The 17,343-nt window shown below is 39.0% G+C and overlaps 1 protein-coding gene across 2 annotated transcripts in view; it reads left to right on the forward strand.

The window, feature by feature from the left end:
• The window catches only part of HEATR5B (HEAT repeat containing 5B), a 53,663-nt gene that overhangs the window by 27,427 nt on the left and 8,893 nt on the right, over positions 1–17,343 (forward strand). Inside the window, exons 18-28 of one of the 2 annotated variants that reach the window (XM_063124267.1) lie at positions 65–255; positions 730–889; positions 1,275–1,464; positions 3,114–3,283; positions 7,101–7,245; positions 8,505–8,744; positions 11,095–11,346; positions 13,662–13,843; positions 14,809–14,877; positions 15,347–15,526; positions 17,061–17,301. In XM_063124267.1, coding sequence (XP_062980337.1) covers positions 65–255; positions 730–889; positions 1,275–1,464; positions 3,114–3,283; positions 7,101–7,245; positions 8,505–8,744; positions 11,095–11,346; positions 13,662–13,843; positions 14,809–14,877; positions 15,347–15,526; positions 17,061–17,301 — 2,020 coding nt within the window. The remainder of the gene's footprint in view (positions 1–64; positions 256–729; positions 890–1,274; positions 1,465–3,113; positions 3,284–7,100; positions 7,246–8,504; positions 8,745–11,094; positions 11,347–13,661; positions 13,844–14,808; positions 14,878–15,346; positions 15,527–17,060; positions 17,302–17,343) is intronic. The other variant, XM_063124269.1, reaches the window with a different exon arrangement.

The following is a 17,343-nucleotide window of genomic DNA, read 5'->3' on the forward strand; positions in this document are numbered from 1 at the left end:
TTACTATATGCCAAGTTTAAAGATGTGCCCCTACAAAATTTCATACTTTTTTTTCTCATTCAAGGGCTTAGCTGAAAATAAAAGTACTTTAGGACCCGAAGAAGTTCGCAAGTCTGCCTTGACTCTAGTTATGGGGGCTCTTGACAATCCTAATCCCATTCTGAGATGTGCTGCAGGAGAAGCTCTTGGCAGAATGGCACAGGTGGTTGGAGAAGCAACTTTTATAGCCAGGATGGCTCAGTACAGCTTTGACAAGTATGTTGTTCTTTTGCTCTAAATAAAAGGAAAACTTTGTTAATCTCTGTCCTGAAAGTCACATCAGATTTTTACACTTCTTGTCACATTATGTATATAATAATAAATAAATATAAATAAATAATAAATATAAATAATAATAAATTCTCACATTATATATTTCATTTCTGTATGCCCTTTGTCAAACACAGGAACACTTCTAATTTTGGTTTCTTAAGAAAAAGAAGTAACTTGGCTGAAAGAATTTATGTGCAAAGTTTTGCCTTCCTCGGTCTTGTTGATTGAAAGGTTTCTTCTTACGTCGTCTCAGAAAACAGTCTTACACACTAAGTTTGTTTTTATTCATTTCAATGAAATCTGTATTAGCTTCAGATTTAATAGAGAGCTTCGGCTATTGGGCAGTATAAAAATGTAATAAATAAATAAATAAATAAAATAATAAACAATAAATAATATTTAAAAATGTCTTGACAGGCTGAAATCTGCTAGAGACGTTGTATCAAGAACAGGTCATTCCTTGGCTCTTGGCTGCCTCCATCGTTATGTTGGTGGAATAGGTTCTGGGCAGCACCTGAAAACCAGTGTCAGCATTCTGTTAGCACTGGCACAAGATGGAACATCTCCTGAAGTTCAGGTAAGCAAAATATATAATATTTTGGTTTAAAGTTTAAATGCTTTTGTCATGTCTTTTATCTGTGTGTGGATGTTTAACAATGTCATAAAAATCCTTGCTATCTAAAAGAAACAAATAATAAATTCTATATACACATTAAAAGGGTGTAAAGATTTCTGATTATAAGCAAGCTATAGTACTACTCAAAGCAAATACTGGGCACAGCCCATCATTTATTACATTTATATCCCACTTTCCATCTAAGTGGTGTACATGTTTTTTACACTCCTAGCCCCTATTTTCATCCTCAGAACAAATCTGTGAGGTGGAAGAGCTTTCTGATTGCTTGAATTGTGGGGATGGATGTCTGATAAGTATATGACTAAACTATTCATTCTTCTTCTAGACGTGGTCTCTTCATTCACTTGCCTTAATAGTGGATTCCAGTGGCCCAATGTACCGTGGATATGTGGAACCCACTCTATCTTTGGTTCTCACCTTACTTCTGACAGTGCCTCCATCACACACAGAAGTACACCAATGTTTGGGTCGATGTCTAGGAGCTATAATAACAACCGTTGGTCCTGAGCTGCAAGGTTAATATCAAAAGCAATAAAAATGAAGATTGCAGTCTTCCATTTAGTTACGTGCACATTACGCTGCATATACTTCTTGTGAGAGGCAGGACTGCTACTTTAAAGTGGGTGTTGTGGTTGTTGGCTTTCAAACTTCCAGAATAATGGTTAGGGTTGCAGCCTTAGTCCTGCTGAGTCTCTGTCCATTTTATATCTTGTACCTAAGATCAAGTACCTAGGTCAAATCGTATTTTATTGACTAAGGAATTGTTCTTTCATTTGTATTTCCTGAAGTGTTCATGTTTGTGATGAATGTAGAATCCATTTTATATAAACCAGATATAGTACATGGAAATGCTAAACACTGCTTGACTGGATGAGGGGCAGCAAGCTGAGGTTCAGTCCAGAGAACATAGGAGGGCTTTTAGTAGCTGGTTTGTCTTGCCGTGTGAGCGTTATATATCGAAGACAGGGTTGCAATCTCTCTGAAGAAGCAGTTTTGCAGTTGTACCAATGCTCCTTGAATCATCTCTGTCACTGGAGATGCAGAAGTGCCTGGTCTCAGTGATCAATGTTCTGGTAACCTCCGAGCTCAAGTGCTGGGGTGCGTTGTATTTGGGGCTGCTTCTGTAACGCTTCAGAAACTGCAGTTACTTCAGAATATGGCTGCTTGACTACTGCTGGGACTGGGCATAATGAGTACATTGCATCAGTGCTGCTTCAACTGCCCTTGATCCTGAACTCCTTCTAAACTTTGGCATTCCTTCATGTGACTTCATGACAATGTATTATTATTATTATTATTATTATTATTATTATTATCATCATCATCATCATCATCCCACCTTTTGCCCAATATTGGGCCTCAAGGCGGTCTTACAAAGTTTAAAACATACATTTTAAAACATAGGAAAAGAAATGTAAAAAAAAAAAGTTTAAAATACACAACAAAATTATAAGTCATTAACATAGGTGGAGGACCAAATTACTCTCCAAAGACCTGCTGGAACAAACAAGTTTTAGCCTGCTTCCGAAAGCCCATCAAGGAGGGAGCCAGTCTAGCTTCCTCAGGAAGAGAGTTCCAAAGCAATGGAGCAGCCACCGAGAAGGCCCTCTCCCACGTTCCCACCAAGCACACCTGTGAAGATGGTGGGACTGAAAGAAGGGCTTCTCCAGAAGATCTTCAAGCACGGGCAGGCTCATAAGGGAGAATACGGTCATATATGTAGTCATATCTGAGTAGTACAAATGCTAATTGGAATCTTTGGTTGCCCCTCAAGATAGGGATAGATGAGATGGTATTGTGTAAAAGTTGGCTGCATTTTGGAATTAGGCCTGATTCCTTCTTTACATGAGACTTTTGATTGTCATTGTGCACACACACACACACATATTGGGGATATTCTCTCACATATTTGTCTAGCTCCTTTCTGAGTAGCTGGTAGAGAATTGGGAGAGACCCAGGTAACTCAGTTCCAGCTACAGTACAGAATGGAGCAGGGCATTAAACTGTGCCTTAGATGTTGTAGCCTTTATATGTAAATTAAACTTTGAAGACCTTTTTGAGATTTGTGAAAGGATATACATTTAATAAATCTGTGTAATCTTGACTGAAAAAGAAAAATGCATAGTTGTTTCAAATGTTGATTGAATAATGTTAATTTTGTTAGGTAATGGAGCCACCATTTCTACCATCCGCTCCTCATGCCTAGTGGGGTGTGCAATTACACAAGATCATTCGGACTCCCTTGTTCAGGCAGCTGCCATTTCCTGCCTTCAACAGCTTCACATGTTTGCCCCACGGCATGTTAACCTTTCCAGTCTCGTTCCCAGTCTTTGTGTGAGTATCAACTATTCAGTCCTTTATTCAGTCAGTAAACTTAATACATATCTGATCATCTGGAGTGGGGTTGGATGGTGGGAATGCATTTTGTCTAAATGTTTTAGGCAGTTGTATTTTTATTCAGTTCTCCATCTGACACCATTTTGAGGTTCACCTGTCCTTATTGCTTTCTTAAGAAAACCTTCATATTCCCCCCACATTTTCTGAGTTGTTGTGGCTTCTTAAGCCAAAGTCCAAGCATTAAGCACTTTGTCATCTTTAAGATGTCTCAGGCTTAGTTACTTGTGTGCTGTATGTCTAGCAGTTGTAATGGTAAGGAGGGACGAGGCCAAATAAGGAAATTCTTTGCTCCATATCTGCATTAGAAAGTTCTGAGCTCTATGAATCCTTAGCTTCCAACAACATATTAGTATTGCACCTGACACTTTTATGACACCAGGTTAAAGCCATTGAGAGAAAAAAGAAGGACCAAGTTATTACTTGACAATCACTACTTGCCCTAGACCAGCCTTCCCCAACCTGGTACTCTCCAGATGTGTTAGACTACATGCTGATTGGAGGTTGATGGGACTTGTAGTCCAATGCATCTGGAGAGCACCAGGTTGGGAAAGACTGCTCTAGGCATACAGGAGAATGGCATCTTGTACCTATGTAATCAAATAGCCATGTTATATACAGCTTTTTTGATGAACTGTGAATTTTTCGTCTTTAATTGTATTGGGGGAAAATTAAGGAAGGCAATTTGATAATATTTCAATATTAACCTGCTTTAGATATCAGTGAAGGAAGTATAGACTTAGGGTAGTATCCAGCAGTGTCATTCTGCAAACTCAAATAGTGCTAGCGGACCTCTGCTGAATCTTTGTGTTATGCAAGCAGTTGCACCTTACTCTCGTGCAAATGGTTGTGCAAGTGTAACAAAGCCATAAAGACTGATCTCTTCTGGCAGGCCTACTCAGATGTTTTTTAACATGTCCAATTGCTATTTTAATATTGTATTAGTTTTATATGTTTTTAACCAGTTTTATGCATTTTATTGTGATTTTGTATTTAATGTTGTTCCCTGCCTTGATCCAGAGGGAGAGGTGGGTAAGAAATAAATATTCTGTTCTGTTCCATAATGGGTTGTGCAAGTGTAAAGTGCAACTGGTTGCACAATAGGTTGTGCAAATGTCATGCACAACTGCTTGTGCAAATGTAACATTAGTTTAATTTTTCCTCTTGAGCGTAGTTCAGAACCTAATGGCATAGTTGGATATTGTACTCTTAAACTTCTCGTGAGTAGTAATTTCCATTTTTACATGTTAAAAAGGAAAAAGCAGGTATATTTCCAATGCAACTTTTAGTAAACAGGTGACTGCTGCTCTCTCTCAAGGGAAAAATGTACTATGCTGTGTACAACTACCTTCTGTGAAAGAAAGTCGTGAGTCTGCTAAATTATCTGAAAGAGAAAATATTTAGATGTTTGGGAGAGAGTATTTGGGTCACACACACATGTCCTTGAAACCACTGCAGGCTAACGGAGGAGAAGGATATGCTTTTATTTTCAATCCAGATTGTTTAGACTTCGCTAAACCTGTTTTGGCAACTATATTCATCAAGTAACAGCATACTTAGAATGAATGCCTGCCAAAGATATATGGATGGACACATTCATCCCTCCAATGAATTTTTTATTATTATTATTAGAGCCCAAGCCATGGGGTTTAAACATCAAAAACTTGTCTTTCACTAGTGATCCAGAGCAGGGTCAGTCAGATGAGAATGGTATTCATAGCTGGCACTCCACGGACTGTTTCTCCTTGGAGCCTTCTACTTTTCAAGCTGAAAGATCTTTTTTAGCATTAATTCTTGATGAGGTAAAGGAGACTGATGAGAAGAATATGAGGGTCTGGTACAATTTAATCATAAAGGTTTGAAAGTGCTTGTGTTTGAAAAGCTTATTTACGATTACCATATAAACTGTGGTTTGTATTCAAGAGCAGAAGCTCTTCATGACATGACATGAACTTCAGCTGCTCGTAATTCTGCTCTTTATTTTCCTCAAAAAGCTGCAGTACTACTGCCCTTGGCAACTAAATCATGACAGTACAATGTTGACTCCTCCAGAATCTGATCTAATCTTTTTTGCAGTAATAAATCCTAGTAATCTTTAGCTTTCTTTTAGATACATATATTGTTAAAAATGTGTATTTAAAACTGTCAAAGGTACTTGGTATCCATCCAACAGATATTGTCAAAACTTTTTAATTAAAAAAGAGGGAGATGCAGGTAAATAAGGAACGCTTCTCTACAACTGGCTACTGATGAAGCAATACTTAAACTCATTCTTAAAATATGATATATATATTTATTTATTTATTTAAGGATTTTTATGCCGCCATTCAGCCAAAAAAGGCTCTCATGGCGGCTTACAAAAGTATTTCTTGACAGTCCCTGCCCACAGGCTTACAATCTAAAAGACATGACACAAAAGGAAAGGGGATTGGGAGGGAGGAGGAGGGGGGGGGGAAAGGAAAGCAAATTCAGGCACTACAATCTTAGTTGGAAAGTTCAGCAGTTACAGGTGACAGCAGGAGGGAGGGGGCTCTCAGCTAGAGCTGGACCCAGGCACGGTGGAGAGGTGCCTGGCTGCTGCTTCCTCCCTCACTGGTGGCCTCTCCAGAGACAGTTGGTAGCAGGAGGGAGGGGGCTCTCAGCTGGAGCTGGACCCAGGCACGGTGGAGAGGTGCCTGGCTGCTGCTTCCTCCCTCACTGGTGGCCTCTGCAGTGACAGTTGGTAGCAGGAGGGAGGGGGCTCTCAGCTGGAGCTGGACCCAGGCCCGATGGAGAGGTGCCTGGCTGCTGCTTCCTCCCTCACTGGTGGCCTCTGCAGTGACAGTTGGTAGCAGGAGGGAGGGATTCTGTCGATACTGACTGAATAGTAACCATTATAAAATCTTTGGAGTTTTCTGAAGTTTGGTTCAAAACCACAACTCCAAACAACTTTCAATGAACATTTCTGAAAGACTAAACATTGGTTATAAACCAGCCAACTTGAAGCACTATCAAATCCTGTTGATTTCAGTTTGAGAATGAAGCTCATTAAGTCTCAGTTCAGACATAACAGGAAACCATGGTTTTCCATTGTGTGAATGAGCCTCATTCTCCAACCCACCACCATGCACTTCCTTTTCTACTTTTTTGTGTACCAGTTGAGGAGATGGAAAGTCACATAGTTTTAAACTATGGGTAGTGAGAACAAGACAGTTCATGAAACTGCATCTGGATCTTGTCTTCTCCAACTAACCATAGTTGAAATGAACCGTAATTTGCCAAGCTTAGCATCACAAGGAAGTGTGGTTAGCTGAAAACCAAAAGCAGATACTTTTGATCTTCTTCTCTTAGTATATTAAAAGAGGAGGGGACGGGAAGCTTAAGTGTGCACAATTTGAGTGGACTGTAGACACTTTTGTTAAGGTTAATTTCAATTGTATTATAGAATATAGTTTTTGTTGAATGTTTAGATTCCTATATGTTGGCAGAAGTACCAGTTGCTCTGGAAATATCATGAGTTGGTTGTTCAAATTTGAATCCTATACAGTGCTTTCATTAACTTACTAGAATGCACATAGATGCATACACATGCACACGTCTCTTGCCCTGCTTGGGCAGGAATGTGCCTGCCATGAGTTCATTTTGCTTCATATGTAAATCTGTGCCTCTTCTTTAATTGCTTATATAATCATGTGCTGAGCAGCAGATTGCCATGAATCAGCAGTAGCAATGGCTTCTTTAAAGTGACACAATTTTGACTGCCTATTTATGGTTGCAGGTTCACCTGTGCAGCTCCCATCTCCTACTTCGTCGGGCTGCAGTAGCATGTCTGAGGCAGCTTGCTCAGAGAGAAGCCGCTGAAGTATGTGAATACGCCATGAGCTTAGCAAAAAATGCCGGTGACAAAGAAAGTAATGGCATGAGTAAGTTTTGCTTATATGTGTTCTTTCTAAAAACCCAGCCAAAAATAGCTTTTTGCCTTTTTCATATTTTCGCCTACATTTCCCCTGGTTTCATAAACAGTGAAATGAACCTTCTCTCCTTCCTGGTTTTAAAGGAGTGACTTTTGTCAGTTGTTATTCCTTTCTGGGCTGTGGAATGGCCAGTTCTTGAGCAAACAAATTGCATATGCAACAGTCAGGTTTGATTAGATTCATCACTTGTTAACCTTTTCCTCTCATGAGTCCTTTCCCTTTCCTCCTCTCATTATTTCCCACTCTTTGACATTTGGATTGTAAACACCTTGGGGAAGGGAGAGCTCTGTTTTTACTTATTACTCTGTAAAATGCCATGTATATTGATGGCACCATATATATAAAGAATTGCGAGCTTTATGCAGCTGGGATTCAGTTAATTGGTGCAGAGTTCTGTTACATTTGTGTTTCGTGTGGTTGGGACCGTATTTTTGTTTTAAATTCAATTCACAACACACAAGTGATCTTCCACTACACAACAAGGTGCCCCCTGGATGTTTCGGCCTACAACTCCCATCAGCTCCAGCCCACATGGCCAAGCATTAGAAATGATGGGAGTTGTAATCCCAAAAATCTGAAGGTACCAGGTTGGGGAAAACTGATCTAATCAGAGTGGCAACATTAACTTTAGTTCAGGGGTGGTTCTCTAAAGTCCAAAACCACTTGATACCATATACGTTTGGGCAGAGCAATCCTGCAATTTAATTCCAATGTGTATTAAATCCTGCCAGGCTGTTGTTCTGACATGGGTTGACTTATTTCCTTCCCATTGCTCTAAGTCTGGTGTTGGGAGTTTGGTTGGGGACTAAGTGGGTGGAGGGATCACCCCTCAGAGCTCCAACATCATGGAGGTAAGCAATGCAGAGCTTTCTGAGAGGGGGCTCAAAGCTTGGGCCCTCTCTGTCCACTCTCGGTGGAGGAGATCCTGATAATATCCTATGGCCCCTGGATCTCTCTGTCCTGGGGCCATTAGATTGCAACCTAAATAGAACCTAATATCTTTTCTGTGGATGGTTACATTTTGTTACTGCTCTCAGTTAAATGTTACATTACTATTACATTTTACTGCTGCAAATACTTTCAAAAACAGTTGGAGTGATGTGCTTACGTTAGCTAAAGACTTATTAGGAAAAAGTCGTATGTATTCCACTTTTGAAGAAATTATTGCATATTGCTAATGTAGAATATCTTTGCTGTATGCTTTGCAGATATTAATTCTTTTGCTCCAGGACTTGGCTCCCGAAGGGATATTCATGGACGACATCAAGGCATTAATATCACAGAGACTGGACTTGAGGGAGTTCTTTTTGGAATGTTAGATCGGGAGACTGATCGGAAATTGTGCTCTGATATTCACGATACCTTAGGACATATGCTTTCATCTCTGGCAGTGGATAAACTCTCTCACTGGCTAATGTTATGTAAGGATGTCCTTGCAGCATCCAGTGGTAAGTATCTGAAAATGATCATGTAAATTGACTAAGGAAATACTCCCTAGCTTGTTGACTCTTATTCTACCCATAGCTTTTCATTTAGAAGACCTTTTCCAGGGCCAACCCAACCACGAAGTAGTAGGAAGTGGCCGCAGCAGGCGGCAGAGTATGGGAAGAGTGGCATTTCTTGGGTCTGCTGCTTCTGGGTCCTGCTGGCTGCGTGCATGGCTGGCCATGTAGGCAGCTGGCAGGACCCAGAAGCAGCTGTTCACTCACTTGCACGCGCCTTGCCTCCTGCCTATGTGCTCCCTCCCACCCCACTCATGCACCTCCCAACCTTGCTGGCTTACTTTTCCTGGCACAGACATGAGCATCTGTGTCAGGAGCCACATGGTGACTGAGCAAGGTGAGGCAATCCTGAGAAGTCTTGGAAATTTTGGGATCTCTCCTGATGCTTTGCTGGACGCACAGGTGCCGCACGACTCCTAAAGGCAGAGAAGACCTTACAGGCAGCACAATGGTGACGTGGAGGCATGTGTCTGCACCAATAAAAGTAAGCTACCTGGTGGCAGGCAGACATGCAGATCAGGCAAGGGGAGGCAGTGGCGGTGCAGCGGGTCCCCGCTTCAGGCAGTGAGCTGCCTTGAGCCGGGCCTGACCTTTTCTTTTTCAGTTTGCATGCTGCTCTCAGTATCCTATATTACGAAATATTAAATGCAATACACTAAAGTATCCTTCCTGATTACATTCAGGTAACAAGTATAAGCAATAAAAAAGTTTTGAAAGTTTCTTGGGCTTTAGTTGAGCTTTCAGAGAAAGGAAATTCCTTAAATGTAGGGTAACTGTTAATGTGTCCCTGAATGGCTGTATCATGAAAAAGTATTTTTATGATAGCTCTCTTGATTAGTTTTGGGATGGGACATAGGGGATGAAGTAGTTTGTAAAACTGTTGTTAAACATCCTAAAGTCCTCCCTCCTTCCTGTGTTTTGCATTATAGCCACCTGATAATTTACAACCCTTTTTAATTGAAAGCTTCTATATTGAACTAGATGCATAGTAATCCAACTGAGGCTTCATCCATCTGGAATGATTTATTCTTAGAAACGACTTTTTCCTGGGCTATAAAGTTCAGCCTATAAAGTTTATTTGGGTACTGATTCGTGTTTTCCATAATAATTTCAATGGAGTCTTAAACCTACTTGGAAACTCAATGCTATAACATTTCATTGGTAGCTTAAGAAGTGTTTGGTATGTTGGGAAAACTGTCTTTGGAAAATTATTTATGAAGTACTAATATGCGAATGAAACTTCTCAAAGTCAGTGATCTGTGGATGTCAATTTCTTATGGAACATTTCTGCTTGGAGCTGGAGTGTGAATAGAGCTATTGACTTCTCTTGAATCTTGTTAACTTCTGTAACATCGTGCAATGGAATTACTTTAGATTCCTTCCAAAGATTTTCTGTTTTCTGTAAAATAAAGAAAACAGATTTACTTATAAATCTAAATAATGTAGAGGCCTTAAGTAACAGTATCTGGTAAGTAATAATTGTATAGTAATAATTGAATAGTACCCTACCCAGTGCCTGTTTACCCTACCCTGTGCCTGTTTGCATTCTCTTCCCCTCCTTATTGTTTTATTATGATTTTATTAGAATGTAAGCCTATGCGGCAGGGTCTTGCTATTTACTGTTTTACTCTGTACAGCACCATGTACATTGATGGTGCTATATAAATAAATAAATAAATAAATAAATAAATAAATAAATAATAATAATAATAATAATTCCCCACCCCACCCTATTTTTCATGTTTTGAGCCAGAGATTTTAATTTACTGATTCTGGAAATCTTGTTATACTAATATTGTTACTCTTTAGTTCTTATTTAGTATATTCTTCTGATCAACCTGACCATTTAATGGCAAAATGAGCTATTGTCAAATTGGAGCACCCTCATATATGACATGCTCCCATATGAGCCTGCCTGTTCATAACTGTCTTCATTTCAGTTTACTCCAACTATTCAGATTAGGAGGATTTTGACAGGGAACAGAGCCTTGTTTGTGGTAGTCCTCGAAGTGTAGAATGCTGTCATCAGAAGCAGTCACCTGGTACCTAATTTATTAAATACGTGCCAGTGAAGACAGTTTTATTCTCCCAAGCTTTTAGTGAATAATATTTTAATGCTGATCTTGCTATTTTATTGCTGGTCTGTTGATGGATTGACGCGCTGTTTTACTTGATTTCTATTATTGTATATGCTTTTAAATTGACTTAACTCTTGTTCTAAGATGACTTGGAAGTTGCTTCACTGAAAGTTGGGTAAGAAATGTTTTAAATTATTTAATCCTACATTATTTTACAGACATGACCACTACAGCTCCCTTGGGAGGCGAAAAAGATGAAGACTCAGAGAAGAAAGATGAAATGGATGATGATACGATGTTTACTACGTTGGGTGAAGAAGACAAATCAAAGCCTTCTGTGGCACCTCGCTGGGCTACTCGAGTGTTTGCTGCTGATTGCCTGTGTCGCATTATCATGCTTTGTGAAAATGCAAACAAAGCCCACTTTGATCTAGCTTTGGCTCGTTCTGCAAAACTAAGAAACCCTAAAAGTGAGGAGAATTGGCTTCTTTTTTTGCTTTTATTTGCTCCCCATTGTAACATCTAAAATATTTTTAATAAGGATTTCATTATCAGTTCTTTTTGCATTATCCAATGAGAGATTACTTTAGCCCCCAACTGGGTATATGATGAGAGGTTCAAGGTCACCTAATGAACTTCATTTGTGATCAGGGAGTCATGCTGATTGTGTGTTTATTGTCCACAGGGCTTTTTGGTTTTGCTGCATATGTAGACAGCATTATTCTCCCATAACCAGAACAAAATGGCCTTCTGTTTTCAGTTTCTCGATCCTGACATTTCCATGGTCAGTGAGAGGCATCACTTTGCCCACATGTCAGATCCACAATTAAGGCATTGCTTTGCATTACTATTAGCCTGGGAGAAACTATTGTTCCCTTTCATACTGATAGGGGAACAAAAGGGAAGTTATAGTTCATGCTTTGCAACCCTAAAGCTAAGCCACTGTGATGTGCTCTTGTGCCTGTGCACTCCATCCTTGTGTCACTCCTTCCCTCATCCCTCCATGGTTTGAAGTTGGTTTCACATCCTGGTTTGTTCTGAACTGGTAACTATTGTATCTTGGTTTGGACATAACAAGAAACACCTTCACCCCAAGGTGCTCCAAGAACAGAAGAGGGGAGTGATGGCATAGGGATAGAGCATGTAGGCGCAAGGCTTAATGACCCCAAACGGTACATCCAAACTGGGCCTAATATATTTTGTCTTTGTATAGTATGATTATCATTTATTTCTAGAGCTATGCTGGATGAAAACAATAAAATTCATAGAGGATAGATCTGTTGAGAGCTATTAATTATGATTGCTAATTTGAACCTCCAAGTTAATGCCTGTTCCTGGGCGACAGCAGCAGCAGGGGGGTGAGACAGTGGGGCACAAGCAAAGGGATGGATTATTTATTTATTTATTTATTTATTTATTACATTTATATACTGCCCCATACCCAAAGCTCTCTGGGCGGTTTACAAAAGTTAAATGCAATGAACATTTAAAACAGATATAAAAAATTTGAAACCATTAAAAGTTTTAAAAACAACAGTATCCAGATTGTTGGATTGGTGTCTTCAGAGCCAGCTTGAGGCTTTCCATAAGCATCTAGCTGGCTACTGTTGGAAATGATGAAGTCTAATGCTTACAAATCGGGCAAAATACATACTTTAAAAGAATTCTCAAATATTTCTGTGGTACATCTTACAAAGTGAAACACTTTTTAGGATTTGGATGAAATGACATTGCATATGTTTATTAGTTCTTTTGAGGACTGCATGTTAAAATGGGCTAAACCACTAGGTTGTCTCCAGTGGCCGCTTTGCCTTAACAGAAAGCACTTCTGTTCACACAAGACAGAGCCAATTTCCCCAACCCACTTAACCTGCCTCCATCTCTCCCCAGAAGCTGCCCCTGAGGGTTGCTGGACCCTCTGGAATAGAATTGGGTATGTTACCGGGGGGGGGGGGGCTTCTGAAAGCGGCACTTTCCACTAAGTCAAAGCCACAATTGGACCAACCCATTGAATTCTCATGCTGATGAAGTATTTCAGAACTCAATACAAAACTGTCATTTAATCATCAGCAAGAATCATATGTAGATTCAATTTACCGTATTTCTTTGATTGCAAGACGCCATCAATTGTAAGACGCACACTAATTTCAGTACCACCAACAGAAAAAAAACCTAAGACACACCCGAGATTCTAAGACGGAATCCCCCATTTTTAGAGTTGTTTATAGGGGGGGGGGGGGAGCGTGTCTTAGAATTGAAGAAATAGTAATACTGAATTATTTGAAAATACATTAAATGCAGCAGAAGTCACAATTTTTCAGAAATCTGACATTTCTCATCCGTTTCTCCTTCTTGTACTCTTTCAATAGTTCTGTTCTATAGTCTGAATCAAGCTTTTGTTTCCAGAGTACTGTGGGTGAATTGCTCCTTTAATCCAAAATAACCAATAGCTAAACCTTAGTAATGATCACATGCTCTGTTGTGAACAATAGGCACTCTGAGCTTGCTAAATACAGTTTAGATTTTCTGTGGACATGAGCAGAACTCTGTTTTATTTTATTTTTAAATTCCTGTCTTAGGGAAGATAGTTTATCCATGAGAGATCTTTGCTTTTAAAGCAGAACTTTCGCTTGTTTTTTTTTCTTTTTATTTCTTTTGCTGTCACTGTATCAGATGTGCATGTTACATTGTAGCTTCCCTCGGTGAAAGGTATGTTTGGTTGGCAACCATGTGGTTGCAGATGGCTTTTGAAATAACGTGCGCTTTTTCTTGCTCCTGTTTTCAGATGATCTTCTAGTGCTTCACCTCTCTGATCTTATTCGTATGGCATTTATGGCTGCAACTGACCACAGCAACCAGTTGCGAATGGCTGGCCTCCAAGCGCTTGAAGACATTATCAAGAAATTTGCAGCAGTTCCTGAACCAGAGTTTCCAGGCCATGTGATCCTAGAACAATATCAGGCTAATGTAAGATAATCTTTGTGTTTATGCCATTTATCCATTATGAAATGAGAGGCGTCCCATTTTAGTGTCACATCTTGCTTGTGTTGGAGTTTTGAAGTGCAGGCAGTGGTGATGTTTGGCACAGATGTACTGTATGCATAAATGGAGCTCTCACAGAGTTGTGGTCTAGGCTCATTTTATGTGAGGATTTACTGGAAAGGAGATCAGCTACTCCTCCCTCGAATCTTAGGGTCTTCCCAGATGGAAGGGTCCTAGCACTAGCCACAAAATATATTAAGCAGCTATTCCATCTTTTCCTCCTTAACACATTTTTTGTGAAAGAAAGAAAGAAAGAAAGAAGACAGACGAAGAGACAGAAAAACACGGGAGGGGTACAAGTGGAAAACGACATAATCTGGTACACAAACCCCATAAAATTCAGCGAGTGAGGCAGGACCAATTGCACATTAAGGTCTTGTCTGCAGGAGCAATTGCAAAATGAAAGTCTGCCTCTATTTAATTATACCAGTGTTGTAAATCCCAAATACGAAAGTTTAAATACAGTTCTGCAGCTGTGCCAATCAATGCTGTTCACCCCGTTCTTTCAAGGCAGCAGCTCCTCCTTTAATCTTTTCAGCCTGGAAGGTTCTAGAGATTGGAAGGGTTAGCAGTGGCTAGGTCACCTCACATAATGTGAGCTACTGGTTTCCTTTTTCCATGATTAATAATACCAGCACAATCAGCATTATTTGTAATAACAATTTCAGTATGAAATATGTTACTTCTTTGTAGATGTTTGCTTCTAAAACAAGATGTCCTTTCCCAAAAGAAATTAGACCAGCAATTCACACACACACACACACACACACACACACACACACACATTATATATGCTAGCTACAAAGGTTGATTAATATGACGTGTTATTGAATTTTATTTCAAGAGTCAGGGAGTGGTTCTATCACATTGTTTGTTTGTTTCTTTCTTAGGTTGGAGCTGCTTTAAGGCCAGCTTTTTCACAGGATACTCCTTCAGATATAACAGCAAAAGCTTGCCAGGTACAAAGAAAAGCATTGTTGCAACTGCTTTTCGAAAATAAGATGTGCAAGTGAGAGAGAAAAACAATAGCAGCCAAAATTTCCAGTTTGGGCATCATATAACATGATTCTACCTATTAGAGATAATTCTAAATATATATATATGTTTTGTTGATCTAATACACAGTTTTTCTTTGGGCATCATATTGAGAAGCCATTTCATTTCCTTAATACTTCCTTGACCAGTGCCTACTTATTTATCTGTCACATTGTATTTCACCCTACCTCAAAGGCAACATACAAGGAATTCCTCCCATTTTATTCTTTCAATATCTCTGTGATGTGAGCTAGACTCAAATTCACCCTGTGAACTTCATGGCTGGGTGGAGATTTGGTACAAGAATGACGTGCTATTGGATCCATCACACTGGTTCTCAGTATGACTGGATACTTTCTTAAAAGGGATAATGATGATGATTGTTGTTTTTAGGTGTGCAGCACCTGGATAGGAAGCGGAGTGGTAAGCGACCTTAACGATCTTCGCCGTGTTCACAACCTCCTTGTCTCTTCTCTGGACAAAGTGCAAACAGGAAAGGGCTCTTCCAGCCAGCTTTATAGGGAGAGTGCCACTACGATGGAGAAACTGGCAGTACTTAAAGCTTGGGCTGAGGTAAATGTTTAGGAATAATAATATGCCAGCAGTTACTTGTTCTAGCTTTTTTGTGGATTGAAGAATGAATTATATATGAATACGCTACATAGTTTTCTACCTACTACATTTATTTATTTATTTATTTATTTATTGCATTTTTATACCACCCAATAGCTGAAGCTCTCTGGGCGGTTCACAAAAATTAAAACCATAATAAAACAACCTACATACATAGATTTCATTGCACAAAACACAATCAGTAATTTGTAAGTGAAAAAGAAAGCATTGTATAAGCTGGGCTGCTGCCGTTTGCCAGAATTCCAATAACGTTCTTTCGATTGCAAATGCTTGACAGTATAACTTGAGGTTATTTTGAAAAAAAGCAAGTTAAGCATCAGCACCTCATCTCCCCAGTGAAGTGTTTCACACTATTTTCCGTCTCTCTCTGAACTAAAGCAAACAATTTATTTTGGGGAGACAATTTATTACTATTACATATTCTGTCTAAAATAATACTTCGTACTCTTACATGTCTAATGCAGCAATTTGGAAAGGATTGTTTATTTCGTTGTTAGTGGGGTTTTAAAAGAAATAGCAAAAAGAGTCTTCTGTATAAAATAAGTAATATCAACACAATATCCTTTAATAAGGCCATCTACTTTTTATATAGAATTTCAGTTCATGGAAAAATAGAATAGCTGGGAGCCAGCATGTTCCAGCATGTGAACTGCTGTATTAAGACATGGAGACAATCTTTCCCAGATATAGACTTACTGGCTGATCTTAAATAAGTTCCTTATTTCAGTCTCCATTTCCCATAAGAAAAACAGCAATATCAACAAAATAATTAGGACTGTAGTGAGAGTGGATATGAGGAGGCTTGTAAAATTGATTTGTTTTTTTAAAAAGTTGCTATAGAGAAAAATCCAATACTCTTAGTACTAGTAAATATTTCTGATGTTCATTATATTTAGACATTTCATTAAAATTACATTATTCTATACAAAAATTATTTATTTATTTATTTTAATACCTATATACCACATAATATAATAAAATCTCAAAGTGATTTTCATATAAATATTAAAAGTATTAAAAATCATTATTTAAAATATACAAAATAATTTCAGCAACAAAAACACTAAAAATCAGGTAAGATATTTTTAAATTGCATTTTTAATCTGTGTATATTTTGATTATTTACATTAAGCAAATTATAAATGTAGAAAAAGCTTTCTTGGTGTTAGGCAGAAAATGCAGCAAACTGAGAATATCTACTTGTACTTTATTTTTTAGAAAGAGTTTCTTGCTGTTATGGCTGTGGGAACAGGCTTGAAAGTGTGCTGAAGAATTGCCTATTCCTGACACACAATTTCACCAAGCTCAAGGGGGTTGGGGGGAGTAGCTCAACGTGCACATAGGTGTGTCTGTGATTTAGTGTTGCATGTCTTTTTATGGCTAGGAAGGGATACATTCATGATCCACAGGACCATTATCCACAGGACCATTGACTACACAACTAGTAATACTTTGCATGGATCTTTATCTAAAGGTGTATGTAGTAGCTATGAAGATTAAAAAAGAAGCAGAGACTAAACCAAAGAAAGCAGTAAAGAATGGGGGTGATGACGATGACGACGATTATAATACAGAAGATGAGCTGCCACCAGACAGTCTGATAACACTTGTTCAACCAGAACTGCCCACTCTTAGCCGCCTCTGGCTAGCTGCACTGAAGGACTACGCCCTTCTGACTTTACCAGCAGAATTTGCAAGTCAGCTTCCTCCTGATGGTAAGCAACTAATTTTATTCAGAATTCCATTATTTTTATATA

This window comes from Elgaria multicarinata, chromosome 4, assembly GCF_023053635.1.
Source record: "Elgaria multicarinata webbii isolate HBS135686 ecotype San Diego chromosome 4, rElgMul1.1.pri, whole genome shotgun sequence".
NCBI classification, from domain to species: domain Eukaryota; kingdom Metazoa; phylum Chordata; class Lepidosauria; order Squamata; family Anguidae; genus Elgaria; species Elgaria multicarinata.